Source organism: Sapajus apella, unplaced genomic scaffold, assembly GCF_009761245.1.
Source record: "Sapajus apella isolate SASKATOON/1434 unplaced genomic scaffold, GSC_monkey_1.0 scaffold51, whole genome shotgun sequence".
NCBI classification, from domain to species: Eukaryota; Metazoa; Chordata; class Mammalia; order Primates; family Cebidae; genus Sapajus; species Sapajus apella.
In genome coordinates this window covers 15763612-15781144 of record NW_022436991.1, presented here as the reverse complement: position 1 = coordinate 15781144, position 17533 = coordinate 15763612, and the positions used below count along the sequence as shown (strand labels likewise).

General features: G+C 51.9%; 1 protein-coding gene and 1 long non-coding RNA gene across 10 annotated transcripts in view; both read left to right on the top strand.

The window, feature by feature from the left end:
• Positions 1 to 1936: 1936 nt before the first annotated feature.
• ZNF764 (zinc finger protein 764) lies at positions 1937 to 7198 on the top strand. Of its 9 annotated transcripts, XR_004258230.1 has the most exons (4): positions 3528 to 4019; positions 4160 to 4273; positions 5681 to 6714; positions 6845 to 7198. XR_004258230.1 is itself a non-coding variant. In XM_032243214.1 (3 exons), the coding sequence occupies exons 2-3, from the start codon at positions 4195 to 4197 to the stop codon at positions 6595 to 6597; spliced, it is 996 nt and encodes a 331-aa protein (XP_032099105.1). In that variant the 5' UTR covers positions 1937 to 2635; positions 4160 to 4194; the 3' UTR covers positions 6598 to 6988. The 9 variants fall into 9 exon arrangements, 8 of the variants coding, with proteins under 8 accessions (XP_032099105.1, XP_032099101.1, XP_032099102.1 ...); XM_032243214.1 differs by lacking the exon at positions 3528 to 4019 and adding an exon at positions 1937 to 2635 and having other exon boundaries at positions 5681 to 6988; XM_032243210.1 differs by lacking the exon at positions 3528 to 4019 and adding an exon at positions 3143 to 3520 and having other exon boundaries at positions 5681 to 6988.
• A 129-nt stretch (positions 7199 to 7327) lies between these two features.
• LOC116526674 overlaps positions 7328 to 17533 on the top strand; it is a 16084-nt gene continuing 5878 nt past the window's right edge. Inside the window, exon 1 of the long non-coding RNA XR_004258232.1 lies at positions 7328 to 7522. This is a non-coding gene — a long non-coding RNA (uncharacterized LOC116526674). The remainder of the gene's footprint in view (positions 7523 to 17533) is intronic.

The window sequence follows — 17533 nt, the reverse complement described above, 5'->3', positions numbered from 1 at the left end:
AAAAAAAAAAAAAAAAAAAAAAAAAAAAAAAGAAAGGACATCCGAGGCATCAAGTGGAGAAGATTGACAGATGGGCTGGGGAGGGGGAGGAGCTGCCACAAGTCTCTCTCATTCCCATGATGCTGTTTCTTTTCTTTTTTTTTTCTTCTCTTTATTGTGACAGTCTCACTCTGTCACCCAGGCTGAACTGCAGTGGCATGATACCGGCTCACTGCAATAAGCGGAATCATTTCTGTATTAAAGGCTGCCCTGAACCTTAAATTTGCCAAAGGGGACTCTCAAGGGAAATGGAGAAAGCTGTTTTTGTTTGTTTGTTTGTTTTACCCCATGGAGCGTCTCATGGGAATGCTGTTCTACAGAAGACACTCTGAGAATACTAAGGCCAGAGAGAGGAGGGGACATTATTAAAATCATGAAACTGAGTCAGTGGCAGAGGTAGGACTGGATCCCAAATCTCTATTTCCCAGACCCTTCCTGTCTTTAGTACACCACGCTGCAGTGCCAGATGGATGGCAAAGGCAAAAGGCTGGAGGCCCAGAGGCCAGCTAGGAGGACGCACGCCTAATTCAGCAAGGGCCTGAGCAAGAGGGGACAGTGGTGACAGTTGCTACAGGGGACCCTTTGTGAAGCATCTGTCACCCATCCTGGGCAATTTTACATACTTCCTGGATGCCTGAATGATCCCCCATTACATGGCCTCTAAACAATCGAATTACTTTAGTACTTATCAGTTTGTCATTTATATTTTTCATCTTTAAACGTATTTATTATTATTATTATTTGAGATGGGAGTCTCACTCTGTCACCCAGGCTGGAGTGCAGTGGTGCAATCTCAGCTCACCACAACCTCCACCTCCCTGGTTCAAGATTCTCCTGCCTCAGCCTCCTGAGTATTTGGGACTACACGCGCACACCACCATGCCCAGCTTATTTTTGTATTTTTATTTTGTAATTTCATTTATTTATTTATTTTTGAGACAGAGTGCAATGGCATGATCTCAGCTCACCGCAACCTCCGCATCCCAGATTCAAGCAATTCTCCTGCCTCTCAGCCTCTGGAGCAGCTGGGACTACAGGCAAGTACCACTACGCCAGCTTTTATATTTTTAGTAGAGATGGGGTTTCTCCATGTTGGTCAGGCTGGTCTCAAACTCCAGACCTCGGGTGATCCGCCCGTCTCGGCCTCCCAAAGTGCTGGGATTACAGGTATGACTCACCTGACGCGGCTAATTTTTGTATTTTTAGTAGAGACAGGGTTTTACCATGTTGGCCAGGCAGGTCTCAAACTTCTGACCTCAAGTGATCTGCCCGCGTCGGCCTCCCAAACTGTGTATTTTTCCTCTTTACATTTATATGGCAGTGTGGTAACCTAACCTAAAATCCCACCTCTCTCTGGTTGCTGAAGTTTTGCCTTCAATAATTTGAGGGATTCCAGTCTGGGTTCTGGAGTCAATGAGCCGAGATTGCGCCATTGCACTCCAGACTGGGGGACAAGAGCGAAACTCCCTCTCAAGAGTAGCGAGTAGAGGCTGAGCACGGTGGCTCATGCCTGTTATCCTAGCACTTTGGGAGGCCGAGGCGGGCAGATCACCTGAGGTCAGAAGTTCGAGACCAGCCTGGCTAACATGGTGAAACCCCATCTCTACTAAAGATACAAAAAATTAGCCGCGTGGTGGCAGGCGCCTGTAATCCCAGCTACTAGGGAGGCTGAGGCAGGATTATCGCTTGAACCCGGGAAGCGGAGGTTGCAGTGAGACAAGATCTCACCATTGTATTCCAAGAGCGAAACTGTCTTAAAAAAACAAAACAAAACAAAAATAATAGCCTTGGTCACTAAGTAGTCCTCGAAGGGACTGGGAAGGGGACGTCAGGCCCTCGGTCGAGAATGCTGGACTGGTTTCCCATCCCCTGCGGCCTTTGCTTCCACCTGCTGGAGCCCAGGTCGAAGCGGCCGCAGCCATCTCAACTACGGGAAAGAGACGCTGCCGAGGCTGCCTGGGAGGAACAGCAAGATAAAACGTTTCCAGGAGGAACAAACCAGGTCACCAACATCGATCGATATTCAAGCTGTTCAGTGCCTTTCTCTAAAATGAAGAGAAACTGGACTGTCGCCAACTTTTCTGAGGGCGCCTCCATTTTTTTGGACTCCGGCACTACAGAGTTGCTCGCCGCCCTAGAGCGGCCCCACCCAAAGCTACTTCCGGTCGCAAAGGTGTCGGTGGAAACGCCTGCACTCCACTCCCAGGGCGAATCCCCAGCGTCCCTCCAGGAGCCGCGGAGCCAGTTCCAGTCCAAAGAACTTGGGAAGGCGAGAGGGACTGAGGCAGGTAAAGAGCCTGTGGGCCGAGAGCTCCGCGGACATGGCCGACTGCCGTTTTCTGGCGCAGAGAGGGTGTCTGCGGTATACGGGTGTTCACGTCTTGATCCGGGCGCGATGCCGCGACATGCGGCCACCTAGACACGCTCAGCTGCGCCCGCCCCACCCGGATCCCTGAAAAGGGAAAGAAGTGGCTCTCTTCACTTACGCGGCAGGTTGTCCCGCTTCCTGAGAACCCCGCCAGATCAGCCTCCCTGAAGTTCCCAACAGGATCCTCCAAAGAGCTCCCGGGACCTCCTGCAAAACGTTCACAGCCTGGTATACTGATTATTCCGAGTTAAAAAAAATTAGAGAAATTGTAGTTTCAGAAGGAGCAAGCCGACCTGTTTCTTCTGCATGCAGCATGCCAAAAACATTACTCTGGGGAAGTATCCTTCCGTACCAGGGCGAGAAAATAGCCCAGAGAGGCCACAGGGACCAGAATAAACAAACGTAACAAAGTAATGCCTATCTACCATCTGTTTGACCTCCCCCATATGTAGCCTAGTGACTTCCCTCGAAAATTTTACTGCCTTAGCCAGATTTTCTTTGTCCTGTCATTTCTTTCTTTTCTTTTCTTTTTTTTTTTTTGAGACGGAGTTTCGCTCTGTCACCCAGGCTGGAGTGCAGTGGCACAATCTCTGTTCACAGCAACCTCTGCCTTCTGCTTTCAAGCGATTCTCTTGCCTCAGCCTCCTCAGTAGCTGGGATACATGCACGCGCCACCACTCCTGGCTAATTTTTTGTACTTTAAGTGGAGACGGGGTTTCGCTGTGTTGGTGAGGCTGGTCTCGAACTCCTGACCTCAGGTGATCTGCCGGCCTCAGCCTCAGCCTCCCAAACTGCTGGGATTACAGGCGCGAGCCACCGCGCCCGGCCCACTTGACTGGTTTTTACACTCAACATTCGGAAGAGACTGCTATCGCCCTTTTTCTGAAATAACAAGGACAAAACGAGAAAGTGACGGGCTGGAGCCCGATTATAAAACAGTGCAAAGACGAAAACTGATGCTTGAGTTCACTAAGGCCAAGAGGCCAGCTGCCTCCTGCGGGGCGCTAGTGCAAACCGGGCCGGAGCTCTCAGGTGCACCGCCTCGCTGGCCAAGCATGCGCGGCTGGTTTTCAAGGCCGGCTCCTGTAGCCACTGCGGCCATTTTGGATGAGGGTACGGAGAGACCGCGGCCGGGAGATACTGGGGGCGTTGTCATGGGCACGGTTGCGTAGGGGCAAAGGTCGAGTGGCTGCACTGCCGCCATTTTTTATAAGGGTATCTTCCATTTCTGATTGTGCAGCAGCTGCCATCGCGACCACTAGTTTCCATCCCCTTTAGTGCGCCCTCGGGGGCTCTAGTGACCTCCCTCCTTCCCTTGGACCCAGGCTGGGGAGGCATTCTCGGGCGCGGGAGGTTCCACAGGCCCAGCCGGGGCTAGGGGAGGCAGCCGACTTGTCGTCGGGACTGACAGTCCCCATGGCGCCGCCTCTGGCCACGCTCTACTCCCGGGACCCAAACTGGGCCGGGCCCGAGTTGAGGGAGCCTGGGGCCGTGAGCTTCGGGGACGTGGCGGTGTACTTCTCCCGGGAGGAGTGGGGCTGTCTGCAGCCCGCGCAGAGGGCCCTGTACCGGGACGTGATGCGGGAGACCTACAGCCACCTGGGCGCGCTCGGTGAGAGTCCCACCTGCTCGCCTGGGCCCTGCGCCCCCACAGGCCCTGCCGCACCTCAGGGAGCTGCGCGTGGAGTGGGGGGCCCCGCGGCCGGGCAGGCGGCTTCCCCGCAGCGTGGGATTTGCGTTCTTCTCCCCCAGGAGTCGGAGGCAGCAAGCCGGCGCTCATCTCCTGGATGGAGGAGGAGGCTGAATTGTGGGTTCCGGCTGCCCAGGATCCGGAGGTGGCGAAGTGTCCGACAGAAGCGGACCCAGGTGGAGTATCGGGTGCTCAGTCCCATGAGGACGTCTCTGTTCCTGTCCCATCCCGTTACCCTCTGCCACCTCCAGCTACCTGCTTAGCAGTTTGATCTCTGAACTTTCTCCTTTTTTTTTTTCTCATGCCTTGGGAGCAGGAATGAACTGCTTTCTCAACTTCGACCACGAGGCTGAGCCCTGCCTGGCTCCCGGATGCAACGTAGAAAGGGGCTGTGATGGGAGCTTGGCCCTGCCTTACTCGCCTCTTGAGTCCTCACCTCTTCGTGGTCACTACACTCTGGGGGCTTTTTTTGGTGTTTTTGTTTTAGAGATGGTCTCGCTCTTGCCCAGGCTGAGTGAAATGGCACCATCATAGCTCACTGCAGCCTCGAACTCCGGGGCTCAAGCAGTCCTCCTGCGTGGGCCTCCAGAGTAGCTAAGACTGTACAGGCGCTCGCCACAAAGCCTGGGTAATTGTTGTTGTTGTTTTGACAGAGTTTTTCTCTGTTACTCAGGCTGGAGTGAAATGACGCGATCTCAGCCCACTACAACCTCTTCCTCCCAGGTTCAAGCAATTCTCCTGCCTTAGCTTCCCGAGTAGCTGGGATTACAGGTGCCCACCACCATGTCTGGCTAATTTTTTGTATTTTTAGTAGAGATGGGGTTTCACTGTGTTGCTTAGGCTGGTCTTGAACTCCTGGGCTTAAGCTATCCAACCCCCTCGACCTCCCATAGTGATAGAATTACAGGCGTGAGCCACCGCACCCGGCCAATTTTTTTTTTTTAATTCTTAAAATTGTTTTATATATATATATATATATATATTAAAATATATATATATATGTTTTAGAGAGGGGGATCTTGGGTCTTGGTATGTTGCCCAGGCTAGTCTCGAACTCCTAGGGTCAAGCGATCCACCTTCTCTACCACAGTGAGCCCCCACGCCCAGCCTCTAAGCTCTACCTCCACATCAGGATCCACCAGTCCGGTCCTCCTGCAAACTGCTTCCTCTCCTCCCCCACACCACCACCTGTCTGCCCCAATTTTTTTCCTTCATTTCTTGCCCTCAGCCTTTGCAGAGTGTCCAGCCCCACTAAACTTGGCCGTGCCCGCCTGGTTCCGCCTTTCTTGGTGCTGTTCCTGTTGCCTGGAACATCCTCAGGTGTCTGCTTCTCCTTCGGGATCAGACCCGGTTGTTCATGTCCTCTCTGCCCTTCTCCCTCGGTGACATTTCCCCAGCCCCAAGGCGGAATGGACTGTTCCCTCCCTCCCGGCTCTGTCTGGCTCTGCAGCCGAGGAACACGTGTCACTCCTTCATCTCCCGTGGCAACTGTGGGTCCAGCAGGCCTGTCCCTGCCCACTCATAGTGTGGGATTCAAGGATCAGCATGAGCCATGGCTGAACTCTCCCCTCTTTATCTCCCAGCAGATTCCAGAAACAAGGAAGAGAAAAGACCAAGGGAAGGGGTGGGAGCCCTGGAGAAGCCCCTCCCTGTGGCCACAGGGCCTCTTGGGCTGAAGGCTCCCCAAGCCCTCTCAGCCGGGCCCCCTTATGGTTGGGAGCTGAGGTCCAAGGCACCGTGCCGGGGACGCCCCTCGCTCTGTGCCCACCCCCCTGTTCCCCGAGCGGACCAGCGTCATGGCTGCTATGTGTGCGGGAAGAGCTTCGCCTGGCGCTCCACGCTGGTGGAGCACGTCTACAGCCACACGGGCGAGAAGCCCTTCCACTGCGCGGACTGCGGCAAGGGCTTCGGCCACGCTTCCTCCCTGAGCAAACACCGGGCCATCCATCGCGGGGAGCGGCCCCACCGCTGTCCCGAGTGTGGCCGGGCCTTCACACAGCGCTCTGCGCTGACTTCGCATCTGCGTGTCCACACTGGCGAGAAGCCCTATGGCTGCGCTGACTGCGGCCGCCGCTTCAGCCAGAGCTCTGCCTTGTACCAGCACCGGCGCGTGCACAGCGGCGAGACCCCCTTTCCCTGCCTGGACTGCGGCCGTGCCTTTGCCTACCCCTCGGACCTGCGGCGCCACGTGCGCACCCATACCGGCGAGAAGCCCTACCCATGCCCGGACTGCGGACGCTGCTTTCGCCAGAGCTCGGAGATGGCAGCTCACAGGCGCACCCACAGCGGCGAGAAGCCCTACCCCTGCCCGCAGTGCGGCCGCCGCTTTGGCCAGAAGTCAGCTGTGGCCAAGCACCAGTGGGTCCATCGGCCTGGGGCGGGGGGTCACAGGGGCCGGGGCGCAGGGGGGCTGTCTCTGACCCTGAACCCTGGCAGCGGGGACTTGGACCCGCCCGTGGGCTTCCAGCTGTACCCAGAGATATTCCAGGAGTGTGGGTGACGGCCTCACAAGTGACTATCTAGACACTGCGGGAGGCCTGAGATGGGCTCAGGGGCCTGAACCTGTGCAGCAGCCTGCAGGGAAGTCCCAGAATCCCCGGCAAGAGCTGGCTCTGGGGTGCGGACAGTCTCATCTTGGGCCCTCAGCAGCCTCCTGTGCTAGTGTCTTGCTCTTCCCTGACCCAGGCTCTCAAAGGCCCCCCTTGCTGAGGCAGGGCTGAGGTGAGAACCCCCCAGACCTCCATAAGGGGAAGCAAAAGCTGTTTCTCAGCCCAGAGATGCTAACAGGATTGAGGTAGAGGAGAACTTTGTTTTACCCATTGTTTTTTATTTCTTTTATTATTTTTTTTTATTTTGATCCTTCCAGAACACAATACCAACTGTCTTTTTATATTTATTTATTTATTCATTTTTGAGACAGCTTCCTGCTCTGTTGCCCAGGTTGGAATGCAGTGGTGTGAATAGGGCTCACTGCAGCCTCGACCTGCTGTGTTTAAGGAATCCTTTCCTGTCAGCCTTCCAAATATCTGAGACTACAGGTGGGCAACACTACGCCCAGCTAATTTTTAAATTTTATGTAGAGATAAGATTCTCGCTGTTGCCTAGGATGGTCTCCTAGGCTGAAGCGAAGCCTCCCAAAGTGCTGGAATTGCAGGCCTGAACCACCATGCCTGGCTTCCGTTGTCTTTTTTTTTTTTTTTTGAGACGGGGATTTTGCTCTTGTTGCCCAGGGTGTGCAATGGCCTGATCGCAGCTCACTGCAACCACCATCTCCTCAGTTCAAGTGGTTTTTCTGCCTCAGCCTTCCAAGTACTGGGATTACAGGTGCCTGCCACCTCCATTATCTTTTTACTGCACAAATTAAAATCTCCTTGCCCTCTACTGGACCTGGCTGGCAATTGCCATATTTACTGATTTGAGCCCAGGTAGTGTTTTTTTTTGAGACAGAGTTTCGCTCTTGTTACCCAGGCTGGAGTGCAATGGCACGATCTCGGCTCACCGCAACCTCCGCCTCCTGGGTTCAGGCAATTCTCCTGCCTCAGCCTCCTGAGTAGCTGGGATTACAGGCACGCACCACCATGCCCAGCTAATTTTTTGTATTTTTAGTAGAGACGGGGTTTCACCATGTTGACCAGGATGGTCTCGATCTCTTGACCTTGTGATCCACCCTCCTCGGCCTCCCCAAGTGCTGGGATTACAGGCGTGAGCCACCGCGCCCGGCCAGAGCCCAGGTAGTGTTTTTAAGTGATATGAATTAGTGGTGAAGATCGAAAAGAATATGTCGCACCCAAATACAGGTTTTCTGGCATCTTCTGAAAAATCTCAAGATTTGGCAGTACCACCTAGGCTCCCACAAAACCACAGCTGTTGGGAGCTGAGCTGGAGCCAGAACTCACAATTCACCGTGGCCTGGCCACTCATCCCTGCCACTCCCATGGGCTCTTGACCCAGCATCCCTTGCTATTCATCATGGCTTGGTTTTAGTGTTTTTGGTGTTTATCTTAAAGTACACAGCAAAGAAGAAAGGGAAGTATTTTTTGAACCCATATCTCTATCAAAACAGACCTTTCCATCTGTCATTTCCCACTCATTTATATGACTTGCTGAGCTCCTGTGGTCATTTGACTTTAGCATTCAGGTTTTCTGGAGTTGGAGAGAAAGGATGATTGGAAGGAGAGAAGTAAAAGTAGGCTTTATTTTAGATCTTTGCTTCTATTGCATTTTATGGTTTACCAAGTACTGTCTCCTCCATTGACTCATTTCACCTTCAAAAGTGCTGGGAGAAGCCCCTTGCTTGAAGAGGACAGGCTGGTCAGAAAGAGGCAGGACTGCCTTTCATTCCAAACCAGGGAGTGTGTCCACCATCAGCCAACAGGCAGTTCCTGAATTTTGAATAGGAAGATTCTGAGAGCTCCCTCCAGTCTTTCTTGGACCCCCTGAGACAGCCCCATGGCTCAGGCCTTTTTAGCCCCCCTAGACCCTGTCAGGAGGGCTGCATCACAGTTTTGAACTGGAAGAAGAATTTTTTTTTTTTTGAGACAGAATGTTGCTTCATCACCCAGGCTGGAGTGCAATGGTGCGATCGGGGCTCAATGCAACCCCTACCTCCTGGATTCAAGCAATTCTTCTGCCTCAGCTACCCGAGTAACTTGAACTACAGGTGCACACCACCATGCCTGGCTAATTTTTGTATTTTTAGTAGAGACTGGTTTTCACCATATGGGCCAGGCTGGTTTCAACCTCCTGACCTTGTGATCCACCCGCCTTGGCCTCCCAAAGTGCTGGGGTTACAAGTGTGAGCCACCACGCCCAGCTTTGAACTGGAAGAATTCTTTTTTTTTTTTTTTTTTTTTTGAGACGGAGTTTCGCTCCTGTTACCCAGACTGGAGTGCAAAGGCACGATCTCGGTTCACCGCAACCTCCGCCTCCTGGGTTCAGGCAATTCTCCTGCCTCAGCCTCCTGAGTAGCTGGGATTACAGGCACGCGCCACCATGCCCAGCTAATTTTTGGTACTTTTAGTAGAGACGGGGTTTCACCTTGTTGACCAGGATGGTCTTGATCTCTTGACCTCGTGATCCACCCGCCTCGGCCTCCCAAAGTGCTGGGATTACAGGCTTGAGCCACCGCGCCCGGCCTGGAAGAATTCTTTACTTTCCCAGGCTTTTGTAGTTGGGGACACTGAGGCCAGAGAAGTGCTAAGCAGCCTGTCCAGGGTCACACAGAGACCCCAGGGTTCAGCTGACTGCTGACTTTCCCTGTCACTCCTGAGGCCTTTGCTGGTGTCTCAGCCAGGTTCTGCAGAAATCTGCCCCTTCCTCTGATAACACCCTGCCCTGACCTGGATGGGGTTAGACTAGCCCAGGATCAGCAAAACTCACATACCACATGAGTCTGACAAAGCGGCCACGTAAGAGACTAGGTCAGCTCAGAATCCAATGAGGAGAGTCCCAAGACATAAAGACCTTGCATCTGCACCATCATGGGCAGAATGGACTAGGCCAGGAACACCTGGTGTTAGATTTGTAGCCAGGGTGACTGTACCCATCTGTATCCCCAAGCTCTGCACAGAATCCTGCCCCATTATCCATCTACCACTAATTCCTTTGTGGGCAGAGTCCAGCCATGGGCAGCCTCTGCCAGAGGAGAGCAAGGGCCTCTGACCTCTGCTGGCCTGTGCGCCCTGGCCTGTCACCCAGCTCAGCGTTCTCTGGCCTACCCAGGGAGGAAGAAACCCGATTTACCAACCTGAAAGGAAGTAGAAGTTTTGGAGAAAAGACACTGTTCAGGTGCCAAGTGAAGTAATGAACTGATTCATTCCAACCTCATCTCCAATCCGACCCCACCAAGGTCTGCTCTTCCTGAGCTTTTCTGGGGCGGGTTGACTTGTGTGCCACCTTATCACAGGGACACATGGGGTTGGAAAAGGCACCTTGGCAGCAGGAGCTACCTCTGTACCAGGTTTTTTTGTTTTTGTTTTTGTTTTTGTTTTTTTTTGAGATGGAGTTTCTCTCTCTTGCCCAGGCTGGAGTGCAGTGGCACCATCTCAGCTCACTGCAAACTCCACCTCTTGGGTTCAAGTGATGCTACTGTCTCAGCCTCCTGAGTAGCTACGAGTACAGGTGTGCACTACTATGCCTGGCTAATTTTTGTATTTTTAGTAGAGCCCAGGTTTCATCAAGTTGGCCAGGATGGTCTTTAACTCCTGACCTCATGATCCACCTGCCTCAGTCTCCCAAAATGCTGAAATTCCAGGTGTGAGCCACCATGCCTGGCAAAAAACCTTTAAAAAATCATCCAGGTGTAGTAGTGCACACCTGTAGTCCCAACTATGCAGGACTGAGGTGGGAGGATGGCTTGAGCCCAGGAATTCAAGGCTTCAGTGAGCTAAGATCACACCATTGCATTCTAGCCTGGGTGACAGAAAGACCCTGTCTCCAAATAAAATAGTAATAATAAAAGATAACCTAGTGATTCTGCATCAGGGAGGACTTTTTTGAAAATACTATCCTAGTATTAGCTTCTTTGGATCATAATTATCTTTGCGTGTCCTATTGCTAGAATGACAAACACACACAAACATTCCCAGGAATTTTAAGGGTCTTGGAGCTGAGATAATTACCTACCCTTATTATTATTATTTTTTATTATTATTTTTTGAGACAGAGTTTCACTCTTGTCACCTAGGCTGGAGTGCAATGGCACAGTCTTGGCTCACTACAACATCTACATCCCTGGTTTAAGTGATTCTCAGGCCTCAGCCTCCCAAGTAGCTGGGATTACAGGTGCCTGCCACCACACCTGGCTAACTTTTGTATTTTTAGTAGAGACGGTTTCCGCATGTTGGCCAGGCTGGTCTTGAACTCCCGGCCTCAAGCAATCTGCCTGCCTCGGTCACCCAAAGTGCTGGGATTATAGGCATGAGCCACCGTGCCTGGCCTCCTACCCTTAAACGGTCTGGACAGATAAGGGATAGACATGTGGCCTTGGCCTTTACTTCTCACTCTGGCCACTCAGATGTGGCTTATTCTGTCAATACAGATAAGCATTTCCCTGACACACAGTGAAACCTGGGAAAGCCCCTTCCTGCCTTCAGTTGCTTCTGGGGCTGACCCTCAAAGACCTGTGGTAGCAGAGAGAAAAGGAGGCCCTACCTCTGGTGGAAATATCTGTGCCACGAAAAGAGCAGCTGAGAATGGGGTGGGGCTGAGGCAGAAGGGTTTCATGACACTAAAAAAATTGATGAAATGGGCCAGGCGCAGTGGCTGACGCCTGTAATCCCAGCACTTTGGGAGGCCGAGGTGGGTGGATCAAGGCCAAGAGATCGAGACCATCCTGGCCAATATGCTGAAACCCCGTCTCTACTAAAAAATACAAAAATTAGCTGGGTGTGGTGGTACGTGCCTGCAGTCCCAGCTACTTGGGAGGCTGAGGCAGGAGCATTGCTTGAACCTGGGAGGCGGAGGTTGCAGTGAGCCGAGCTTAAGCCACTGCAACCCAGCCTGGCACCTGGCAGCAGAGTGAGACTCTCACCTATTAAAAAAAAAAAAAATTGATGAAATGCTGGAAAGTTGGATCATGAGGGCAGGAAGCAGAGGAGTCAGGTCTGGTTTCTAGGCCGTAAATAAGCTTTACAAATTTCAAAGTACTCAGAGACCTCTAGGTAATAATCATGGCACCTTTAATTGGCAAACTCAGGACCAAGATCTGGCTGTCAGTCTGGGCTGAACTGGTGTTGCAAACAGGGCCTCCCCCAGGCTGTGCTGAGGGTTAGGGGAGGGGACTGGGATGTACACTGGGAATTAAAACCTGGTACAAAAGCTGGATGAGATTTTGTACCACGTTTTAATTAACAAATTTTTTTTTAGAAAAATGGTCTCAGTAAGTCACCCAGCGTAGTTTTTCTTTTGTTGTTGTGGATTTTTATTTTTTATTTTTTGAACCTGTCTCAGGATCCCAGCCTGGTCTCAAACTCCTGGCCTTGAGTGATCCTCCTATCTCAGCCTCCCAAATTGCTGAGATTATAGGTGTGAACCACTGTGCCTGGCTCAGTATCTTTTTAAAATGTAGGTTGCTGGGCTCGGTGGCTCATGCCTGTAATCCCAGCACTTTGGGAGCCCAACGGGGACAGATCGCTTGAGCCCCAGAAGTTTGAGACCAGTCTGGGCAACATGGCGAAACCCCATCTCTACAACAATTAGCTGGACATGGTGGCAAGTGCCTGTGGTCCCAGCTACTTGGGAGGCTGAGGTGGGAGGATCCCTTGAGTCCAGGAGGTTGAGTAAGGCTGCAGTGAGCCCAGATCATACAACTACTCTCCAGCCTGGGCGACAGAGTAAGACCCTGTCTCAAAAAAGTGTTCATAGCCTGTACCCCTATGGCCTTCCAGGCTCATGGCACACCAGCCTTCTCAAAGTCAAACCCCATCTTTCCCTACAGGCAAGTGATCCCACTTAGCTTCAGCTAAACGGATGGAATCTTTGTTCTCTGGACATGCCTGTTTCTTTCTGGAGGCAGGGTTGGTCTTCCTCTGACACTCAGCAAAGTGCTGAGATTACAGGCATGAGCCACTGCCTGGCCTGACATGCCTCTATCGTTTTGCTTTGTTTTGTTTTTGAGACGGAGTCTCACTCTGTCGCCAGGCTGGAGTGCAGTGGCACAATCTCAGCTCGCTGCAACCTTTGCCTCCTGGGTTCAAGCTATTCTCCCACCTCAGCCTCCCGAGTAGCTGGGACTACAGACGTGCACCACCACACCCAGATAATTTTTGTATTTTTAGTAGAGATTGGGTTTCACCATGTTGGCCAGGATGGTTTTGTTCTCTTGACCTCGTGGTCCGCCTGCCTTAGCCTCCCAAAGTGCTGGGATTACAGGCTTGAGCCACCGCGCCCGGCCTCCATGGCTCTATCTTAATGAGCCTTTGCTCTAGCGATTCTGTCCTAGGTAGGCTACACTTGCACATCTAATTCATCTGTCAATGCCCTTCAACGCTATCTCCACGAAATTCCACCAGAAGCCCCTCTATCCCATGCTGGAAGCCTCAGAACTGCGCCTCTATGTTTTTGTCCTGGACACAATCTGCCCAGAAGGTCTTCCCCAAACTTTTGTCAGCTGAATTCATACCTGGTATCCTTCTCCCCCAGTTTATGTAAACTTACTGCAAGGACTTTAACTTGGCTCACCAATGTCTTCGCCACCTAGAACATTTAGAATGATGCTTGGCACACAAGAGGGGGCCAATACATTTTCACGAAATGAATGTAGTCTTAGGATATGTATCTGTCTTTTTTTTTTTTTTTGAGACGGAGTCTCACTCTTGTTACCCAGGCTGGAGTGCAATGGCACGATCTCGGCTCACCGCAACCTCCGCCTCCTGGGTTCAGGCAATTCTCCTGCCTCAGCCTCCTGAGTAGCTGGGACTACAGGCACGCGCCACCACGCCCAGCTAATTTTTTGTATTTTTAGTGGAGACGGGGTTTCACCATGTTGACCAGGATGGTCTCGATCTCTTGACCTCGTGATCCACCCGCCTCGGCCTCCCAAAGTGCTGGGATTACAGGCTTGAGCCACCGCGCCCGGCTGTATCTGTCTTTTGATATGTTTCCTGAGTGATCAGTGTTCTTCCCCAGGGTTCCATGACTCCAAACCAGCCTCCATCTCCTGGGAGTAGGAGGAGGCCCAGCTGTGAAGTCCAAACTGCTTAGAATTCCCAGGAAGGAGGAGCCTGAGAGAAAAGCAGAAAGGGGAGAAGAGGAGATGACTCCTGAGTCCCAGCTGGAAGAGGAATGTTTTGTTGAGGAACAAACGCTCTTTATATGTTCCTTGCTCCTAGTGTGACTTATTTTTGCTGACCTGAATTTATTACACCCCCTGGAGCCTTGGATCTTGACCTTCTCTTTCTCACTTAATTCAATTTTGTTTTTTTTGAGACGGAGTCTCGCTCTGTTGCCCAGGCTGGAGAGCACCGGCATGATCTTGGCTCACTGCAGCCTCCACCTCCCAGGTTCAAGTGATTCTCCTGCCTCAGCCTCCTGCATAGCTGGGATTACAGGCACCCACCACCATGCCCAGCTAATTTTTTGTATTTTTTTTTTTTAGTAGAGACAGGGTTTCACCATGTTGGCCAGGCTGGACACAAACTTCTGACTTCAAGTGACCCAGCTGCCTCAACCTCACAAGTGCTAGGATTACAGGTGTGAGCCTCCACACCTGGCCAAGACAGGGGTTCTTTTCTTTTTATAGAGTCTCACTCTGTCACCCAGGCTGGGGTGCAGTGGTGCAATCTCGGCTCAGGTGCAATGTCGCCTCCCGAATTCAAGTGATTCTCCTGCCTCAGCCTCTCGAGTAACTGGGATTACAGGCGTGTACCACCACACCTGGCTAGTTTTTGTATTTTTAGTAGGGACGGGGTTTCACCATGTAGGCGAGGCTGGTCTTGAACTCCTGATCTCAAGTGATCCACCCTCCTTTGCCTCCCAAAGTGCTAGGATTACAGGGGTAAGCCATCGTGCCCAGCACTTAATTTGATTGGAGACATCCAGTGAGACTACAGTCAGGTCACACTATGAATCGTCCGGCTTAGTGGCAGGGTGTGAATTCAAGTTTAGGATGAAGAAAGTTCACCTTTGTGTCTCCAGGCCCCTAGGCCCTGGAAAAGCTGCCTCTGCGGTTGATGGTGGCTCCTCTGGTTGGCCTTGACATGTGTGGGAATGTCACTGCCTGGTAACCCCCTCAGTTGGCCAGCATGGTCTGGAGGTGGGGGATGGGGGTGTCTCCCAGGGGTGCCCGTCTGAATGCTGCTGTTGTGACGGTTGATTCTGTTCCCTGAATATGAGAAGGCCTTGGGGAGTTGACAGGGCCAGAGGTAAGTTTTGAATCAGCAATTTCCCAATGGCCACTCAGAAACATTACACATTTGGAAGGGACCAGCAGGAGTCTGTTTGGGAGCTGTCATAAGCCCTTGGCGTCAGAAACACTGACCTGGTCTCTGAGCTTCTGACCAAGTCTCCCTGTAGCCAGGCCTTCCCCAAACCTGCAGTCTCTGCCTGGCCTCAACATCTGGCACTCACCCAGCACCTCATTCCTGTCCCCAGTGCAGCCATACTTTGCCAGTACCTTCAGCCAGGCCCCAGGGAGTGACCCTTTTCCCACAGCTGGTACAGCACCCACTTCTCCCACAGCAAGGCCCGCCCCTGCTTCCTGCTGCCCAGCCGGCCCGTGCTCCTCCTCCTGTCCCCACTGTGGGCAATGCTTGACCTAGAGGCCCATCAGTGGATGCACTGGCCTGGTGACATGGGCCTCAGAGGCTGACCTCCAAGAGTGAGAACTCTGCCCCTGGTTCCTTCCCAGGAGGGTCCAGATCCCTAAGGGAGCTTCCAGCATCTCCCAGAGCTCTTCTAGCCTGTGGCTGATAGGCACCATGCCGAGGGGTGGGCACTGCAAGAGACAAAATGTCATTGCTTTTAAGGTAGATTTTCAGTTTTCTCTTGTGTCCCTCAGAGGCCTGGGAGACCTAGGGCTGAGACCACACTCCCTGGGCTACACTGAATCCTTATATCTCTCCCAGACTTTTTGCTTCCCCTCCCGAGGGTGAGAAAATAGCCCTTAGAGGCCACAAGGGACCAAACAAAGTAATCCATATCTTCCACCTGTCTGACGCTCCCTCCCATATATCTCCCAGTGACTCTCCTCGAAAATTTACCACCCTAGCCAGATTTTCTTTGTCCTGTCATTTCTGTTAAAATTGATCGTTCTTGGCCAGGTGCTGTGACTCAAGCCTATAATCCCAGCACTCTGGGAGGCCAAGGTGGGTGGATCACCTGAGGTCAGGAGTTCGAGACCAGCCTGACCAACATAGTGAGACCCCACCTCTACTAAAAATACAAAATTAACCAGGTGCGTTATGGCGCACGCCTGTAGTCCCAGCTACTCAGGAGGCTGAGGCAGGAGAGTCACTTGAACCTGGGAGGTGGAGGTTGAAGTGAGCTGAGATCGTGCCATTGCACTGTAGCCTGGGCAACAAGAGCATAACCCTGTCTCAAAAAAAAAAAAAAAAAATATATATATATATATATATATATATGTATATATAGCTCTCTAAGAAATATAAAAGCACCTGGCTTTGCCCACTTTTTCTGACTTCTCTCTCGTGAAGATCCCCACTTACATGTAAAATGGATAAAATTTGTATTCTTTTCTCTTGTTAGTCTGTCTGCTATCTATTCATTTCTTCTTATTTTTATTTATTTTTTTTTTTTGAGACAAGTTTCGCTCTTGTTACACATGCTGGAGTGCAATGGCGTGATCTTGGCTCACCGCAACCTCCGCTCCTGGGTTCAGGCAATTCTCCTGCCTCAGCCTCCTGAGTAGCTGGGATTACAAGCACGCACCACCATGCCCAGCTAATTTTTTTTGTATTTTTAGTAGAGACGGGGTTTCACCGAGATAGAGTCTCCTAAGTTGTCCAGGCTGATCTCATTCTCTTGGGCTCAAGAGATCCTCCTGCCTCAGCATCCCAGTAGCTAGGATTACAGGCGATTCTCAATATGGGCCTAGATTCAACTAAAGAACCCCAGTAAGAGCTAAAAGGCGAGTTGGAGGTGACTCCAACTCCTGTACACAGGACATGTATGAAGTCACATGGAGCACAGAGTAGCCCATTAGGAAATATGAGGGAGATCTCGGGGAGAGCTGATGACATTTACTGAGATAAGACCCCAGAAGAAGCAGGTTGGGGTAAGAAAGGGATGGGTTGGGTTTGAACTAAGGAGCCTTGGGCCATCCTGGCAGGGGCAGGACACGAGGGGAGCTGAGAACCCGGCTGCAGCTAGAGGGAGACTGGCGTTCGGGGAGGCGTCCTGCATAGCACATGCGAGAAGCTTCTAAAAGAGAGGACCCTCTGACTTTCTCAACCTTACCCTACTCTCCCCGCTGCCTCCTCCATCTAGAAGCTCCCAGAATTTCAGGCTCCAACAAGCCTACAATAGAGAGGTTCTCCTTTACCCACTCCATTGCTTTTGTGAAAGGAAAAGAAATCTTGGGGCCCCCGCATAACTAAGCTAAAGGGAAAAGTCCAGCTGGGAACTGCTTGGGGTCGACCTGCCACCTGTTGTATTCAAAGTCACACCTTTGCTGGTTGACTTAGTGGTGTATCTGACTGCCTCCTTTAGAAACGCTAATCAGAGGGCCGGGCGCGGTGGCTCAAGCCTGTAATCCCAGCACTTTGGGAGGCCGAGGCGGGTGGATCACGAGGTCAAGAGATCGAGACCATCCTGGTCAACATGGTGAAACCCCGTCTCTACTAAAAATACAAAAAATTAGCTGGGCATGGTGGCGCGTGCCTGTAATCCCAGCTACTTAGGAGGCTGAGGCAGGAGAATTGCCTGAACCCGGGAGGCGGAGGTTGTGGTGAGCCGAGATCGCGCCATTGCACTCCAGC

Bases quoted from the DNA above. Each gene is read 5' to 3' on its own strand.
- ZNF764 (XM_032243207.1), top strand. From the start codon at position 3,824: ATGGCGCCGCCTCTGGCCACGCTCTACTCCCGGGACCCAAACTGGGCC. The intron at 4,020-4,159 runs GTGAGAGTCCCA...CTTCTCCCCCAG, and splicing joins CAGCCACCTGGGCGCGCTCG to GAGTCGGAGGCAGCAAGCCG. The intron at 4,274-5,680 runs GTGGAGTATCGG...TTTATCTCCCAG, and splicing joins TCCGACAGAAGCGGACCCAG to CAGATTCCAGAAACAAGGAA.